Here is a 17,364-nt window from a genome sequence, read left to right on the forward strand (position 1 = left end):
GTATTATTTTTTGTAGTGTTCCATGTGACGTTCAATTAACTAAAAATGTAATTTTAGGTTTTATCTTATAGAAAATATATTATATTTGACTATTTATATTATGGTAATATTGTCAAATTTGAAGTAACTAGTTTCACGGTTGCACGTCTGTATCGTATCATCAATGTTGTAAAATAGAATTAGCATTACTAAATCAAAGTATTTTCATAAATAATTATAATTGAAAGACCATATGACAAGTGTTTTTAAATGATTAATACAAATTGTCATAGAGTTACTTATTTTTTGAGATCAAAATGATCAAATATCATTGAAACATTTCAAAATACATTCAAAGTTAAAATACTATGAGAAAGTGATATTTCTTTAGTAGTATTGTTTTTTACTTCACTCAATTTGTAAACAAATTTAACCAATAAAATAGCAAAAAAATATCTATATAAAGAAAGCTCATCAATAGCCTTTCATCTTGAGGTTATGACCATAAATGATGGACACCTTTTTAAGTACAATTTCTCTTAAATATTCATACTTGAAATTTAGTATGTGCATGACACTAATAAAGATTACTATGATATTTCAATATTTTATCTTTATACATAATATATCTTTTATAAAATATTATTACTCAATTAATATTTGAGTAAGACTATCATAGAGAGGTGATTTTACAAAAAAAATGTACTTTTATAGTGAATGTTAACATTGTTGTAAGTAGAATGTTATAGAGATAAAAAATATAACATCAAAAATTAGTTCTAAAGAAAATTAGGCCGTTATAGTAAAATATTGTTATAACGAATGATGGTTAAATAGAGGTTTGAATGTATATCAAATATTTAGCTTGACTAATTCTTTGTTTATATAATTAACTAATCAATTAAATAGTAAAAGATGTTGTCTATGCATTGAATTAAGTAATTAAAGAAGTACAAAATTATAGATTTATTTAATAAATAATACTTATTGAATTAACATATTAGTAACTTAATTAAGATTAATAAATAAATTTTAATTTAAAAATGAATTATTATATGATTAAAGCGAGTCAATCAGGCTTTTATCATACTTTTATCGAGCTAAATTTTGATAAAAATCAATTTGAGCTAAATCATTTTTTTTTGAGCTAACTATCTCTTGTTTTATCAGTTTTCTGTCCAAAATAAAAATCAGAACCCTAAAAAATAGGGAGAAAAATGCCGAATGCAGAGAAAAAACTGGAAGCATCTTCTACTGGACCACCACCGCCATCGCCGCCGTGGGTTGAGCTTCCGGCGGAAATCACGATGGACATTCTGCAGCGGCTAGGGACGATAGAGATATTGGAGAGTGCGCAGAGGGTTTGTAGTACCTGGCGGAAGGTGTGCCATGACCCCGCTATGTGGCGTGTTATTGACTTGAAACGTTTCGTTTTTAGATCCAAAGTGGCCAAGGTGTTGGAGAAGATATGCCGTCTTGCTGTGCGTCGTAGCCAAGGCCAGTTATTCAAAATTAGCATAGAGAATTTTGGTAATGAACGCTTGCTCAGCTACATTGCTTCGAGGTACTGATCACTCTCTTGCTTTCCTAATAATTAAGCTTAAGATTTGGTCAGAATGTGATTGTCTTCTCAGATTTGGGCTATTAATGTGCTCAATTGCTTGTCCTTTAACATAAAGTCAAAACCTTTTGTTGAGAGGAATTGGGGGGGGGGGGGGACTTGCATTCGGACTAGGATTTCATATTGAACTCCAAATATACGCTATTGGGATGCATTTGAGTTGATGAACTAATCCAGATAATGTTATATGAATGAAAGAAAACAACTTCTGAATTTGCTGTAAAAAAGAATTTACATATTTGAAGCTAGGCTAAGCTACTATAGGGAGAAATTTAGAGAACCAATGGCGGGATTAGGACCGCCAGGGTTAAGGAATTTGATTTATGTAGGGGATTGCGATGTGACATAGTTTAGAGAGTTGGATGAGAAATGGAAGAGAGCCTCTAGCATTAAAGACCCCAGGTTATTGAATACTGACATTGTTCAATTGGAGCAAAATGAAATGTTTAGAAATAGATAAAGTACTCTGATGCATAAACTTACATAATAAAATATAATTGCAATGTTTATACTCACAAACAGTGTAAGTGCCAAACAAATTGTAAGAGAGTGAGTGGACTATGGCTCTCTTTATCTTTGCATAATTTCGTTTCTCTAAAATGGTTAGCATTTGGTAGAGATCTGATTATCCTTTTAATACTATTGGGGGTAAATAATCTGCTCGATTGTGCACACTAGAAGCACACTTCCAGGATGACCATTTAGGCATATAAAGACACCAGACATATTATGTGTTATACTATTTTCTGTTTATCCTTCTATTATAGTATCTTTATACTGCTATTACTTTTTGATTGGAAGGGCATTGTTTTCTTTGCACATTAATGTGCTAACTAATCAGAATTTTTCACATTACGTATTGTGTGTATTATTTTGGGTGATGCTATGCCACGGATCCTGTTTATGTCCAACGGGATAGTAATGGGGTGTCTTCTCTTTTGTTTTGCTACCGTGAAGGAGAATCAAGAAATAATGATTTAGCAATTTTTAGGAAGTAAAGTAGGAATGGAATAATGCTGTATGAAGTGGAAGCCTGTAACTATGTTAGGAGTTCAGATGAAGTCATAACTTTTGCTTTTAAATACCAAGAACTAGAGGAGGATCTACCTTATAGGGTGGGGATGCCATGCTTTGGCTAAAGTTCTGAATTTGTAAGTTGATATCCGGGATAAGTTTACATACCTGAAGTGGCACCAACAATACATAGATGATATGTGGGTGGATTGGTTAAGCTTTTAAGATATTTTAGTTGTTATCGTATCCGAGTTCAATTTCCCATGGAAACATTTTTTTCATGAGTGTTGCCAGTTTCTGTGTTTTCTTCTTCTTACTTGTGTTCTTTTATTTCTGCATTGAGTGCTCAAAACCCTCAAATCTCTTTTTCTCCTTTTCTTCCCTTTTTCCTTTTATTTGCTAAATATATCTAATATGCGTTAGAAAGGTCAATCCCTCCCCTACGACACCAAAAAAACCGGGCCAAACTTCTCTCTCCCCCATCCGTATCAAAACTTGTTTACGTCAATGTTCATTTTGTTTCTGCCACTATACCTTGCTTCATTAACACTTTTTCCGGTGAGTGTAATTCTAGCAGTATCTTTTGTTGGCTTTACAAGACAATTTTGAGTTGATCACAGTTGGTATGTTGTATGTTAAGTTGTTGAGTTAATTCTCTTAGATTGAAACTTTTGCTTTGCAAAGAATTACTAAAAAAATTGACAATTAAGATGGAAAATTAACCTGGAGAACATTGAAGGAAGTTAATCAAGCCAAAGAAAGAATTATTAGTAATTACGTTACTTTTTAAGCAATTTTTTTAATTGAAGATGCTCTTTCGTGATTTTTTCTTTTGGAATTTTTTCTAGAATAAAATTTAAATTAAACGTGAAATTCTCAAATCTGGGCCCATGTTCTACTCCTTTGAGGTGTTATTGCTGTCCTTTTCCTTATAGTCTTCTTGTAATTGCTCATTTCTTTTTGTTGCCACCTCTGAGATAGGAGTTCTCTTAAATTAATCAATTTGCTTGTCTTTTTAACAGATCATGCCAGCTCAGACATCTTCGACTTGTTAAGTGTTATAATCGGTTATCTGGGGGTTTGGCTTCAGCTGCGAAGAACTTCCCATTTTTGGAGGAGTTGCATATTTACTTCACCTCCATTACTAAAGATGATATAGAAATTGTTGGCCGCTCTTGCCGTTTGCTCAAGTCTTTTGTATTGCATGCCGGTCCATTTGATAAAGTTAGAACTCCACCATCACAAGACAATGATAAAGCTGTAGCCATTGCCAGATGTATGCCTGGATTGCGGCATCTTGCCCTTATTGAAAATAACTTGACAAATGAAGGACTTCAGGCCATTCTTGATGGCTGTCCACACCTTGAATCACTTGACTTGCGCTGCTGCTGTTTTATCGATCTTGAAGGGGATTTAGGAAGAAGGTGTAGCCAACAGATTGTAGATCTAAAGCAGCCTCGTGACTCCACTTGCGATTATGAATTTGATTGTAAAATTAGGCATTACCGGTCTTTTGAGGATTACTGCCGATCTAGGTTCTCCAACTACAATCCTTTCATCGTCGGGGACATTCATGAGTATGATTATTATTTTTGACTCCATGTAGCAGCGAGTACGTCGATGAAGCTGGGATCTTTTATTGTTGTCATGTTCAAAATGAAACTTTGCTGATGGCAAGAACCCAAATTATCAGTGGCATTACTTAGACCATGAAACTGTAAGGTCCTCTCAAGCAGTGAGAGGAGCCAGGGTTGAAGAATGTGTATTTATTGGGAGAGTGGGGTTTGTTTAGCAAGCAGTCTTATTGCTTGAAAGCACACAGAACACACAATAGGAGAGTTTGACTGTGAAAGCAGTCTACTCATGCCCCGCGGACCAATTTACGATGTCTTTGTCGCTGATGTTCGTCAAGCAGGCTACATGGATTGGCCAGGGTCTTCTTCGGCTAATAACTCCTCGATCTTAAAGCCTTCGAAGTATCTTTTTGATAGGTGCCTCTATTTGTATGGGGAATTTGCTGCTGAAAGATCTCCCTAGTTCCCCCCTCCTTCCCCTGCTGCCTTTCGACCCGCAGGAGTATACATTTACGATGTCCTTGTCACTGATGTTTGTCAAGCAGGCCACGTGGATTGGCCAGGGTCGTCTTCGGCCAATGAGAACTATCTAAAGGAAGGGTACGGAGTTGATCCTCACACCAAACTCTTAAGCGCTAGTTGACCCTTCTCGGTCTCTTGAAGCCGGGAGGAACTTCCAGATGAAACTATTTCCGAGTTTTGGATGCTTGCTAAATTTGCTTCTGATCTCGATAAAGCTACTCAGAATCATCTCAATCCCGAAGCCTTTGAAGTATCTTTTGGTAGGTGCCTTTATTTGTATGTGTAATTCACTTCTGATAGATCTTGCCTAGTGTCCCCTCCTTCCCCTGCCCCCTTTTGACCCGGGGGTATACAATGACAATGTCGGGGCATGAGTGCCGTATTAAAGGAATATCTGAGGGGGAGAGAAAAAAAACTAATAATTGCTGTCAGTGTAAATTACTATTGTCAGTTGAAGGTATATAATAATATGGTTTGTTTTTGTCAGCTGAAGGTATATAATTATATGGTTTGTTTTTGTCAGCTGAAGGTAATATTGCATGGTTATAGAACACAAAACTAAGTTTTTCCATTTCTGTTTGTGAAAACTAAGATTGAAATTCTAGCCTAATGGAAAAATTAAAAGAAATTGAATGAAGGGAATCAAAACAAAAATCAATTGTACCAGAAAATGATCTTCAAGAACACAGATGTTTATATCATTATATATAGTTGGAATCATGGTATGAATAGATATACCATTGTCATTGCTGTTTAGATTTGGTGTTTCTTTGATACAGAAGAGAAAAAGAACAAATTACAAATTACAAATTACTAGTACTGATAAGTGGCAACAAAGACAGAATGCTTATATAAATCCTTATATATAGGTATACAATGCACTAATCAGTTGAATAGAAACATACAAGGAAGTAATCCAATCCTGAGCTTGTGAGGTCGACTCACCAAGAAAGTGAAAAGATACAATCATGAGGTTGTGAGGTCGATTCACTGAGGTCGATTCACCAAGGAAGTGAAAAGATAGGAGCTCCTAAGGAGGCAAAAAAAAAAAGGAAATCATTAATCCGAGTAGAACGTTCTCCCATGATCCCTTCGAGGATAACAAGAAGTATCCTTGCTATCTAGTTTATGCAGAAAAAAAGGAGAAGGGAAGGATTGAACTAGTAAATATAATCCAAATCAGTTGCAAATAGCTATTGCTATAGAGTTATAAATCATTTTTCGATCTTCAAAAATATCATTAGAAAGCTCACCAAGGATGCTTCATATGAAATAAGATATAAGGTTTAATATCTTCCAACACAAGCTAGGAACAAGAGTCCTTAACATAAAAGGGATAAAAATACTTAAAAGAGCAAAGATCTATTCCTTCCCAAAGAAAACAAGCTTTCATGGTAAATTCCAAAATCATGTATTGGAATATTTTTCACTCTTCTAAAGTTGTTTCTTTTGAAGTTGTAGAAGACGACCTCGTCCCCAAATATCAAAATTATTTCTTCATTCCATGTCCCAAAGGTAGACATACGTTTCCCGCACCTAAAGTTAACCAAATCGATGCTATACTCCTTCACCCAAATACAATTGATTTTATCCACAGGTCTAGAATTAAATTCTCGCGAAAGTGATCTTGGTTTGCGAGGCAAAACATCCCTTTCAGATCCAACATCTTCAGGCTAGAAAAAGTCTCAAAAGATGATGGATGAGATATAGTAAGAAACTTGTCATTTTCAAAGTCAATTCTACCAGGTTTGGCATCAAGACATAGTCCAACCAACCAATACACACATTCATTTACAAACAACACTGTCAAGTTCGCATGATATGAATAAGGAAACTCAACAATTTCTTTCCATCTACTATTAGAAATCCCACCAACATCATTTATCGTAAACACCTCACATCTTAGTTGTGGCAACTGAGGATTCTTATAGAAAAAATGAACCACTTTGTATTCCTTCTTTGAATGTATATATCCAAACCCAAAATACCGACTTTGACTATGTGTAGGGATACGAGTAAGTGAACATTTTGGCAATTCACACACTTGTTGCATGGCAGGATTACACAAAAAAACACGACAATCTCTTGTTGAAATGCAAACCAAACCATAGCAGATCACAAGTCGATTGCACCAATTGTATAATTCATTTCTTTCTCCATCCTCTACTTCGGTGTCTACTGAAACAAATCGTACTATACTCCTTCTTTCCCTTAATAATCTGCGATCCACAATAAGAAGTTGGGGGAGCATTTTCCATTGATTGTTTGAGGTGGTGAGAATAGAAGGATTAATAATAAGGTCATTCCATTACTTGGATACACACCTTAACATGGATAATGTCTTCACAGGACATCTAACAAAAATAGAGATGATATCATCATCAGTCAACCTATCAAACTCACTATTTGCAATGTTCCCATTGCAACTTATTGATGTTGTCATCTTCTTTTTTTAGGCTGCATTTTCGCAAAAAGAAGAAGAAGAAGAAGTTAGACACTAGAGAAAATATTTGCATCACAACATATGTTTCATACAAAATGAGATTTAATTTGTAACATTTTTGTATAAACAAATTACTCTTTTCAATAATATTCAAGGCGTACAGGATCATTTGTTTATGTGAGTGTAGATTTGGACAGCTAAGGCTGAGAACACATGAATTTAACAATAACAAGTCTAATCCCACAAGTGAAATTTAGAGAGGGAAGAATATCACTACAACAAAAGAAACATATAGTGCGAAGGATATTTCTTTTAGCAGCAATTGAGTTAATGTTATTACATTCAGAGTAGTTAAAGTTTTTAGCGACATTTATATAGAGTGTTGGTTATAAATACCATATTTATTATTACCACTAAATATAATATAGCATCAATTATATTATTGCTGCAAAATCTTTATTTGTTGTAGTGTATATAGATATCTTACCCCAACCTTTCTGCGGTATACATGTTGTTTCTGATAGACCCTTAGCTCAAAGAACATGATTGTAAGAATAATATGACAACAAGATGGGAAGAAACATAGTAAATTTGAGGCATATGCACAGGGGCGGACCCACGTGGATTCACCTGAACCCCCTCGGCAAAAAATTACACGGTATATACAAGGTAAATTTTGTGTATTTTGTAGATATATATATTTTGAATCCACTAAATAACAAAGAGAAATTGATGGCGTAGTTGTATCAATGGTTTAAATCCCTGTGAAAGCATTTTATCTTTTTCTTTTTTAGTTTCAGTTTTTTTTTTATTTTCAGTTCTGTTTTTCAATTTTTTTGAAGTTTTTTTTACTTTAAAAAACGTGCTAAAAGTGTGGTTTTAAACCCAAAAGATTCAAGGTTCCCATTTCTAAAGACATATTTACACGTTTATACTTTTATTTTTCGAACACCCTAAACAAAAATCCTGGATCCGCCACTGCATATGCATGTTTGGTGATCATTCCTTTAATGATAAGGTGTAATATTATTCCTTGTTATCAAGAGGGAATTTAGTAGAGAAATCAAAATCAAATACCAACTCTGATTCCATTATGAATATAAAACAAACTATGATAATTCACTAGTTCGGAGACTTACAAGTTTTCTCCTTTCGGAAGCAGATCATCTGCAGTAACCACGACTCAAATTACTGATCCAGAAATTCTCACATGGGGAGGGATGCCTAGTTCCACGACTTAATTATCCTCAACTATCAATATATATAGAGAATCTCCCTAACCCTAGCCGTTCACTAGGCAGTTTAGAATATGTTTTTCAACACCCGTAATGGTGTTTATATAGACAATATTAGGGTGTAAGGTTAAATTAACTAATGGGCCATCTCACTTAGCTAACATCCGTATGGGTTCATTAGCCCCAAAAGATGCTTTTACTAACACATACAATGTTTTGCGGAAAAATTAGCTAACTAGTCAAAATTCCTAACATAATTATTAAAAACATCTACACTTTAAAATAATTATTAAAAATGTCACTATGTCAATATTTTAAAAAATATAATGTATCCTAGTTTAGTTCCTAATTTATCTCACATTAATCACACGTTCTCTCTCATATATTGTTTTTATAGCAAATTATATATTTATAATTATCCTCCTAAAATACATCATATTGTCACTCCTCATCAACTCCACTTTCTCTCTCTCTATTAATTATTTTTATTCCCCTTCTCTGCTTCCAGATTCTTTCTCTTCTTCTTCTTTTTCAAAATGGAATAAAATCAAACAAAATGTTTGCATCATATTCTCATTCAATCGGATAACTTCCTTTGGATTTGTATTAATTGGGTTAATATCAGAAGTTTTTAGTTTTGATTTGTATTTTTTTTGGCCGTTTATGTATTTTTGTGTTTCAATTTATTCAACTTCAGAATCGTTTATTTAGTAAATTTTCTTTTGAGTATGATTTTTTTAAGTAAACCTCGTTACGATTTAGGGTAGGTTTTGTATTTTGGTGTTTACATTTCTCCAATTTCAGTTAATATTTAATTTATTTAATTTCATACTTAATTTGTGTTCATATTAGTATTGTCAATTTTATTTTACATATGTCAATTGTATTTTCATAATATTGTATTTATTAATTAAATGAAATTATAGACGACTAAAATGATATATATTCTTACTTAAATTGTATTCATATTAGTATATATGTTGTATTATTTATATTTTAATTATATTTTTCAGCAATATTATATTTATTTAAACATATTATTGATCTTGAAGGGGATTTAGGAAGAAGATGCAGACAACAGATTGTAGATCTAAAGCAACCTCATGCTTCCACTCATGATTAAGAATTTGATTTTGAAGTTTCACATTACTGGTCCTCTGATGATGACTACACATCATCAAGGTTCTCCTATAAGTGTCATGATTATGATAAATTCTTCCAGACTAACTTCCTTGGCTTCAGAGACTATCATGAATACAGTGATGATGATTACTTTTGACATTGTATGACTATTGACTCCACTAACATATGTTTCAATAAGTATGAAGATGAAAATTGGTAACTTATAGTGATGTCATGGTCAAACTGAAATTTACTAATGGTAAAAACCCAGCATTTTAGTACCAGAGTTATTTCATCTTTTTTTTCCTTTTTGTGTTTATTGCTGGGAATGTGGAAGAAGACAAAAGGGCTTTTGTTTCAGAACATTAGTACTAGTGGCGTTTGCATTTGTTTTTTCAAATATTATCTACTTCCTTTAAGTGTCTTCAATTATGCTCATATGTTTGGATTTTTCTCCCTCACTTTATGTCCTCATGTAGTGAAAGTTTTGGTGATGCCGTGATTAAACAATAGTGATAGGACCATATATTTTGTTATTAAAAGACACAATCTTTGGACATTATATTTGTGAGAAATGTGGGAGTTTGATGTCTTGTAAATTTTATGTCAAACAATTTTTTGTTATGTCTCTTTGTGTTACAATATATAGCCAAGTCATTATATGTCAAGTGTTTTAGTTCCTAGCAGATACATGTAGGTATTGATGAAATAGGTTGAGACATGGAAGAAAACAAGTTTAAAAATTAGAAAATGTAATTTTGGGTTTAACTCAATGACTGCTGCAAGTGTACATTTTGGGTTTTCCTATTCTTTTTCCTCTTGGCTAGATAAACCAAAACCCTCAGGGCATTGGATGCATTGAATTCTGAGCCAAACCATTGCTAGAGGTGATGTGAATAATATTGCCCCAATCTGTCATTATGTACAACTATGTCACATTAATTTTTTAGGTCATAATCACTTCTTGGTGGTTCTCTTTCTGTCACTAGACACTTTATTTATTAGTGATAAACGCATGAGGCTTTACATCTTTTTTATTTGAAGTAAACGTTTGTTCAATTTAGCAGCATTTTGATCTTCAAAGTTAAAGGAAAATAATTTAATCGAAGTTAAACAAAATATGATTACCGATTTACCATATCGTAGAATACAAAAATCGAACTTTAAAATACTGAACCATACTGAATTAAATTGGTATGATAATGATATAATATTTTAAAAATTGATTACCAAAGTTACAATATCAAATCTTTCAAATACCGTACCATACCATACCATGTCCACCCTACAGAGGACAATGACCTTTAACCATAAAATTATTTTTGTGGTGAAGACTGCAAATCATTTTTTTTTCTTTCAAATTAGAAAAAAAATCTTGATAGTGAGCAGTGTTTTAAAAGGTGTGGGTGGGGCGAGGCGCTTTATACAGTCAAGGGCGAGGCGTAAGCCCCAAGACACGGGACGTAAGTCCCATGGATTTACGGGGCGTAATCTCATGTATATTCAATTTTATAGTTTTATTACTAATAAAATAAATAAAAATAAATCTTTCAATGATTTATGATTTTTATTTGAGATAAGTATTAATAATTAATAATGAAGAAAAAAGTATTATAATTACAAAAAAAGAAGAAAAACGTTTTAGTTCCTTCTTAAAAGAATGTGCATTCACATTTTCTGCATGAAACTATCAGTTTTCCTTTAAATTGGACAAATGAGCAAAGTTTCCAAGTTTTAATTAACAAGTCTTTTCACCTTCCCCCAATCCCCGTTAAAAGGGAAAAAGGCATGAGGACCCCAAAGGAACTTGTACCTTATTTCTAGAAAGTATAATATATAGATACGTCATTTAATTTTACTTTAATTGATATTTATGCTTTTTACTTTTGAGTGAACATAATAGACATTTAAATTTGTATCATGTACATCTGACACCACCTAGGACACAAAATTTTCATATAGAACATCATGTATATATAATTAAGTTAAGTCTCCACAACACAAAATATATAATTCAGACTTCCAAATATATTTTTTTGGTCTTAGTAAGATACAATAATTAGATTTTGTCCTTAAAGAAAATAAAATAAAATATAATAAGTCATGTCATTATGCTAAAATATAATACAGTACTGTCTCTAATACTCCTAATGAAAACCTATAGAACAAGTATTATTAATAAGGGATGACGAAAATGAATCTGATTTAATATAACCTTTATTTGATTTACTAGATATTTATGAGACTTGGTGGCTTTTTTTATGTTAATAGAAAAATTAGAGATAATTTGAGTAAACTGGAATATTACTTATGAAATATTCAAATTGATGTTCAAAAAGGGGGAGATTAAGCAATTGAGACAATTTTAGAATAGATTTGTGATAATGTATTATGCGATTTTATAAATTTTTGTTTATTTGGTAAGATTGTATAAATAATTGAGATAATTTTATAACTTATGAGGTTCTTATGTTAATGAAAAATATACAACATAAAAAGTTTAAATTGCATATTCAAACAAAACTTTAACTTCATCTTATGATTTTATATCGCATGGCCAAACACGCCACACCCTATAGATAAAAGATATGGTCCAATAGCAAAAACACTAGTATTATTTTTGTCTCTCTAAAAATTGTTTTAGCTTTTGGATAAGAGTCTTTGGTTTATAAAATTTTGGATTATATAATTCAGGAAATACTTTTTAGTTTTTACTGATAGTTATGCCACTTTTCTAAACATAATCTTTGCAAAATTTGAACTAAAACAAACAAACAAAACTAATGAACATTTTCGTCAATTTATTTAAATAAAACAATGGAAATAATTCATAATATATAAATCTATACATACCCACTGAATGCAGCTAATACGTTAATTTATTAAATTATAAATTAAAAAGTAATATAATCACAATAATTAATAAATTGAAATATTTAAAAAACATATAGGGGAATTCTAGTAAAAAAAAAAATAGATTGGCTCTCGAAATTCCAAGTGTGTTTCATAAATTGGGATGGAAAAAATACTTTCTCCGTTTACTTTTACTTATCACTTATTTCTAAAATAAATTTTCATTTTTACTTGTTACTTACATATTTTTGACATATCAAGAAAAAACAATTATTTTTTCTATATTTTACCCCTAGTATTAAATGCTAATCTCTATACATTTACCCAAACTCAATACTAAACATTAAAAATAGGAATAATGTGGTAAAATACATATATGAATAATTATTTCTGAGTGTGTCAAGTAATGAGAAATAAAATTGAATAGAAAGAGTATAAATTAAAGGAATAAAAAAAAATGTAAATAAATGGCGGGAATAATACAATGTAAATTAGTGACACCAGCCGATGTTTATGGGAAATGAGCCTAGTGGAATTTGAAGAGTTTTGGTGACGCTTCGACTTCTTCAGTTCCTTTTTTTTGCTTTGTCTATAAAATCAGAACCCTAAGGGAAATTTCTAGTAGTGAAGCAAAATGATGAAAGTTCACAAAAAGTTGAAAGCTTCCTCAATTGCACCACCACCGCCATCACCGCAGTGGGTTGAGCTTCCGGCGGAAATCACGATGGACATTCTGCAGCGTCTGGGAACGATAGAGATAGTGGAGAGTGTGCAGCGGGTTTGTAGTACCTGGTGGAAGGTGTGTCATGATCCCGCTATGTGGCGTGTTGTTTACTTGAAATTTCAACCTGATATTCACCGGAGTAGGTATCGGATGTTGGAGAAGATATGTCGGATTGCGGTGGATCGTAGCCAGGGCCAATTACTCAAAATTAGCATTGAAAATTTTGGTAGCGAAGACTTGCTCAACTACGTTGCTGAGAGGTATTCTTTCATGTTCAAATTTAATGTTATTAAGAATTTTATTTAGCTAAAGTCATCCCCTTGGAGATACGAGGAAATATGTGTGCTAGTCTTTTATCTATATCAAAATAACTTATCTTACTTTTTGTTGAACTTTGGTCTACTTAGGGTTCATTTTTGTTCAACTGTCTAGATCACATCCCTAGGGGTGTGTCATGTGTGACCCTTTTCTAAGCCTTGCTAATGCGGAATGCTTTATGCATTAGACTGCCCAATGTTTTCTAGTAAAATTCTGAAATCTGGGCCCTTGTTATATTTGTGGTTTAACAACTCTTAGAGGTGTAATGTCTGTCCTTTTCCTTGTGGTGTTGATGTCATTACTCATTTCTTTTAGTTTTGTTAAATCTTTCCAACAGATCAAGTCAGCTCAGACATCTCCGACTTGTCAAGTGTGGTAACGTTGCTGGAAGTTTGACTGTAGCTGCCAAGAACTTCCCGTTGTTGGAGGAGCTGCACACTCACTTGACCTTAATTACTGAAGAGGATATAGAAAGTGTTGGTCGTTATTGCCCTTTGCTTAAGTCATTTACATTGAATGCCAGTAAATGTACTACAATTGAATATTCACTATCTCCTGATGATGGTCAAGCGTTAGCTATTGCTAAAAGTATGCCTGAATTGCGGCACCTTGCCCTAATTTTGAATCCCTTGACAGATGTTGGACTTCAAGCTATTCTTGATGGTTGTCCACACCTTGTATCGCTTGACTTGCGTCGCTGTAATATTGACCTTGAAGGGGATTTAGGAACAAGATGCAGGCAACAGATTGTAGATCTAAAGCAACCTCGTGCTTCATGTCAAGATTATGAATTTGATTCTGAAGTTTGTTATTACATTTATTACTCGTCCTCTGATGACTATGAAGATGATTATGATATTTGGTTATATAGGTAGAGGTTGTGTCAAAGTAGAAAGATCTGATTTGCACATCAGACATGTTCTTAGTTAAAATACTTTGTACTACCCAAGTTTTCATCAAGCTCTAAAAGAAACCCTATTTCAAGGGGACTAGAAGTAGGCATCACATAGTTATTCCAAACTACGTCTTCCTTGAAGCAGAATCTGATGCATATTCTTTGCTGGTCTTCTTTGATCTGCTTGTTATCTTCCATAATTACTATAGTTGTCATCTTCCATAATTAGGTTGATTTGCTTGTTGTCCTGAATGATTGTCTGGTATTTTTTTCCTTCTTGAATTGATGATCGATTGAGTCAATCTATTTCCATGGTTGATGTAGATTGTGAGTCAATCTATCTCCTTAGTGGTGCAAATTGGCTTGTGTTACACAGCCTTCACAAAGTATAACTCAACAACTTTGGACAAGAATGGAGTCCAAAGCTCCACAAAAAAGAACACCTCCCTTCAACTAATAAGAACTCTCTTTTTGACAAACTTTTTACTCTCTATATTTTTCCTATGTGTTGTGTAACAAACCAAATGAAGACCACCACTATTGATTCCATGCGATACAAATTTAGCTTGTCATTATTCAGAATATCATAAGTTAACAATCTCTTCCTTTTTATAATGACAAATATAACTAATACGAGTTTAATTTGACTTCACAGTTCGATGTATCTTAGGCTGACTGACTTTCGTATGCTCCCCCTCTGTATACTGTGTCCAGATTCTCCCTCTTTGACATAATCAAAAAGGAAAATAGAAAAAAAAAATTAACAAGCAAGATAGGCAAAAGTAAAATATACAAGCAAGGAGTATGGGGATAGAAACTCCGAAATTACAGTCCAAAAGAAATGAAGACATATCTCCACAAACCAATTGTCTTAGCAAACGAGAAAAGGAAACCATAGTCTTAATGATCATCGAGAAAATACTATAGGGTATTGAGCACATTCTTGCAGAAGGTGTTAAGAGAGCGCTCAACAGTCTTAAAAAAAGTAGAGTAAGAGGTGTGCATTGACACAACCAACTCGACATGGGCAGAGTCGGCTCTAATTTTGATGGAGTTGACTTCTTTGAGAATCGTATTGACCGAGCGAACGCCATCCTTCTTAAGTCCTTCTACCTTAGAAGGAGCTTCCCAACATCAGTGCTAGAGTTCTTGTGTAGCTGAAGAACCCTTCCAAGGGTGTCCTGCGAACCCTGCAAACCCTGCATGTGAGATACCAGTCCATCTAATACCTTAATGTGTTCTGCCTCTTTGAGAAGCAAAGCGAAAAAAGTATTAACTTTTGAACAAGGGGGAAATGGCGTATTGAGATATCAAGGTAGAATGTGTGTACCAAGGATAGATGAACTCCAAGAGAGGATCATGGAGAAAGCTCGTAGCTCCAGATATTCTATCTATCCGAGCTCCACAAAGATGTATCACAATTTGAGAGAGGTTTATTGGTGGAGTAGTATGAAGAAGGGCATCACAAAATTTGTTGGTAAGTGTCCGAATTGCCAACAAGTTAAAGTAGAGCACCAAAGGCCTGGTGGTATGGCTCAGAATATAGAACTTTTCGAATGGAAGTGGGAGATGATCAATATGGACTTCATCACATGTTTACCAAGGTCCGGCAGAGGCAGCTCTAGCAACAATATTTTATAGGCATAATACATAAATGTGCCCAAAGTTGGAGGGCATTAATGTCAGCCGAGGCCAAGTAAAAAGGTATGTTTATGTATTATGCCATATAAAAAAGGTGTTATCTTTTTGAATCAGCCCAAAAGAAAAGAGTCATATATTTTTATTTATTTATTTTTTATTTTATTTTATTTTTATCATGAGAAGAAATGTTAATTTCACCCCGGATATTCCAAGAAGTCAAGAATTTTGCACATTTTATCTTGGCCAAAAGGAAAATTTTATAATAACACTACACTTCTTTAATATTCTTTTTCAAAATTGGACGTAGGTAAAGGGAAAATGTGGGGAGAGGCTTACAAGGTGGGGAACCCTCATCAACAAGGTGAAAGTTCATGTAGACAATAATAACACTACATAGTCATTACATTCATAACAGAAAATATTTCCTATATTACTTATCACCGCAGATACCTTAAGAACTGAGTGTTATCAAAGTAATCACCTGACCCCATAGACAATGAGTTATTTAGTTCAAACAACTTCAACCGTGGACAAGAGCGTCCAAGATCTTCAATGCCTTCTATCGTGATGGTTGTGTGTGTCAAACTCAGCTCCTCTAACAATGGGAGTTTTTGAACTACTTCAACCAAGCTCTCACATACCATACCATAGCAACATGCAATGCTAAGTCTTTTCAGTTTTCCTGATCTAGTGGACAAAAGCATACATGAATTAAAGGACAGATTACCAACCACAATCCCTAATAAATTACCTTTCAGCTATGTACTCAAGCAACTGAGCAGTGGCAAAGTACTGCAAATTGATATCAACGACTTCACCTTGGCTGCGATCAACGGCATAGCGGCACATTACCTCTAAGTCGTAATCCATGTCAGAGAGGTCTCCGAGGTTCCACATGTCAATGACTCGCCACATTCTTACACACTCGCCTCCACTTACTGCACACTTTCTCAGCTGTCTCCAGTATCTCTACAGCACCAAGCCTGTGTAGTATATTCGCCCATATACCTTCGGGAAGCTCCATCCATGGCGGCCTTTTCACCTCCGACTGACTGTTGCTTTTACCTTTTACTTTTCCCTTTCCCTTTCTGTTCATTGTATATTTCTAGGGTTAAAATAAATGAACAAATTATGTTATAAATACATTGGATTATAGATATTCATTACAAAGTTTGTGAAATCAAGTAGACAACTTACGAGAAAAATTAAGTAGACAACTTATATAAGTAGCTTAAGTAGATATTTGCCTTGCAGTAGATATTTATTGTTGCTTCGCCTTACATTAGATATTCATTACACAATTTGTGGATAAATGTGAAATCAAAATGCAAAATGTCGGCGGCACGGCCCCACATCGAGGACAGAGAGGATAACTTGGAAAGATATGTCATAAAGTTGTCGATTGTATCCACGATCAATTAAT

At 33.6% G+C, this 17,364-nt stretch overlaps 2 protein-coding genes and 1 pseudogene across 2 annotated transcripts; 2 read left to right on the top strand and 1 right to left on the bottom strand.

Annotated features, from left to right (window-relative positions):
* Positions 1-1,196: 1,196 nt before the first annotated feature.
* LOC125814534 (putative F-box/LRR-repeat protein 9) lies at positions 1,197-4,429 on the top strand. Its single transcript, XM_049493988.1, has 2 exons — positions 1,197-1,543; positions 3,637-4,429. Exons 1-2 carry the CDS (start codon positions 1,197-1,199, stop codon positions 4,208-4,210), a joined length of 921 nt encoding a protein of 306 aa, XP_049349945.1. The 3' UTR covers positions 4,211-4,429.
* Positions 4,430-12,997: 8,568 nt separating this feature from the next.
* LOC125814711 (putative F-box/LRR-repeat protein 23) lies at positions 12,998-14,280 on the top strand. Its single transcript, XM_049494182.1, has 2 exons — positions 12,998-13,347; positions 13,743-14,280. Exons 1-2 carry the CDS (start codon positions 12,998-13,000, stop codon positions 14,278-14,280), a joined length of 888 nt encoding a protein of 295 aa, XP_049350139.1.
* Positions 14,281-16,378: 2,098 nt separating this feature from the next.
* Positions 16,379-17,037, bottom strand: LOC125814712 (F-box protein SKIP19-like; annotated as a pseudogene).
* Positions 17,038-17,364: the final 327 nt, after the last annotated feature.

The sequence above is a fragment of the Solanum verrucosum genome, unplaced genomic scaffold (assembly GCF_900185275.1).
Source record: "Solanum verrucosum unplaced genomic scaffold, falcon-dt-bn FXZP01000268.1, whole genome shotgun sequence".
Classification (NCBI taxonomy): domain Eukaryota; kingdom Viridiplantae; phylum Streptophyta; class Magnoliopsida; order Solanales; family Solanaceae; genus Solanum; species Solanum verrucosum.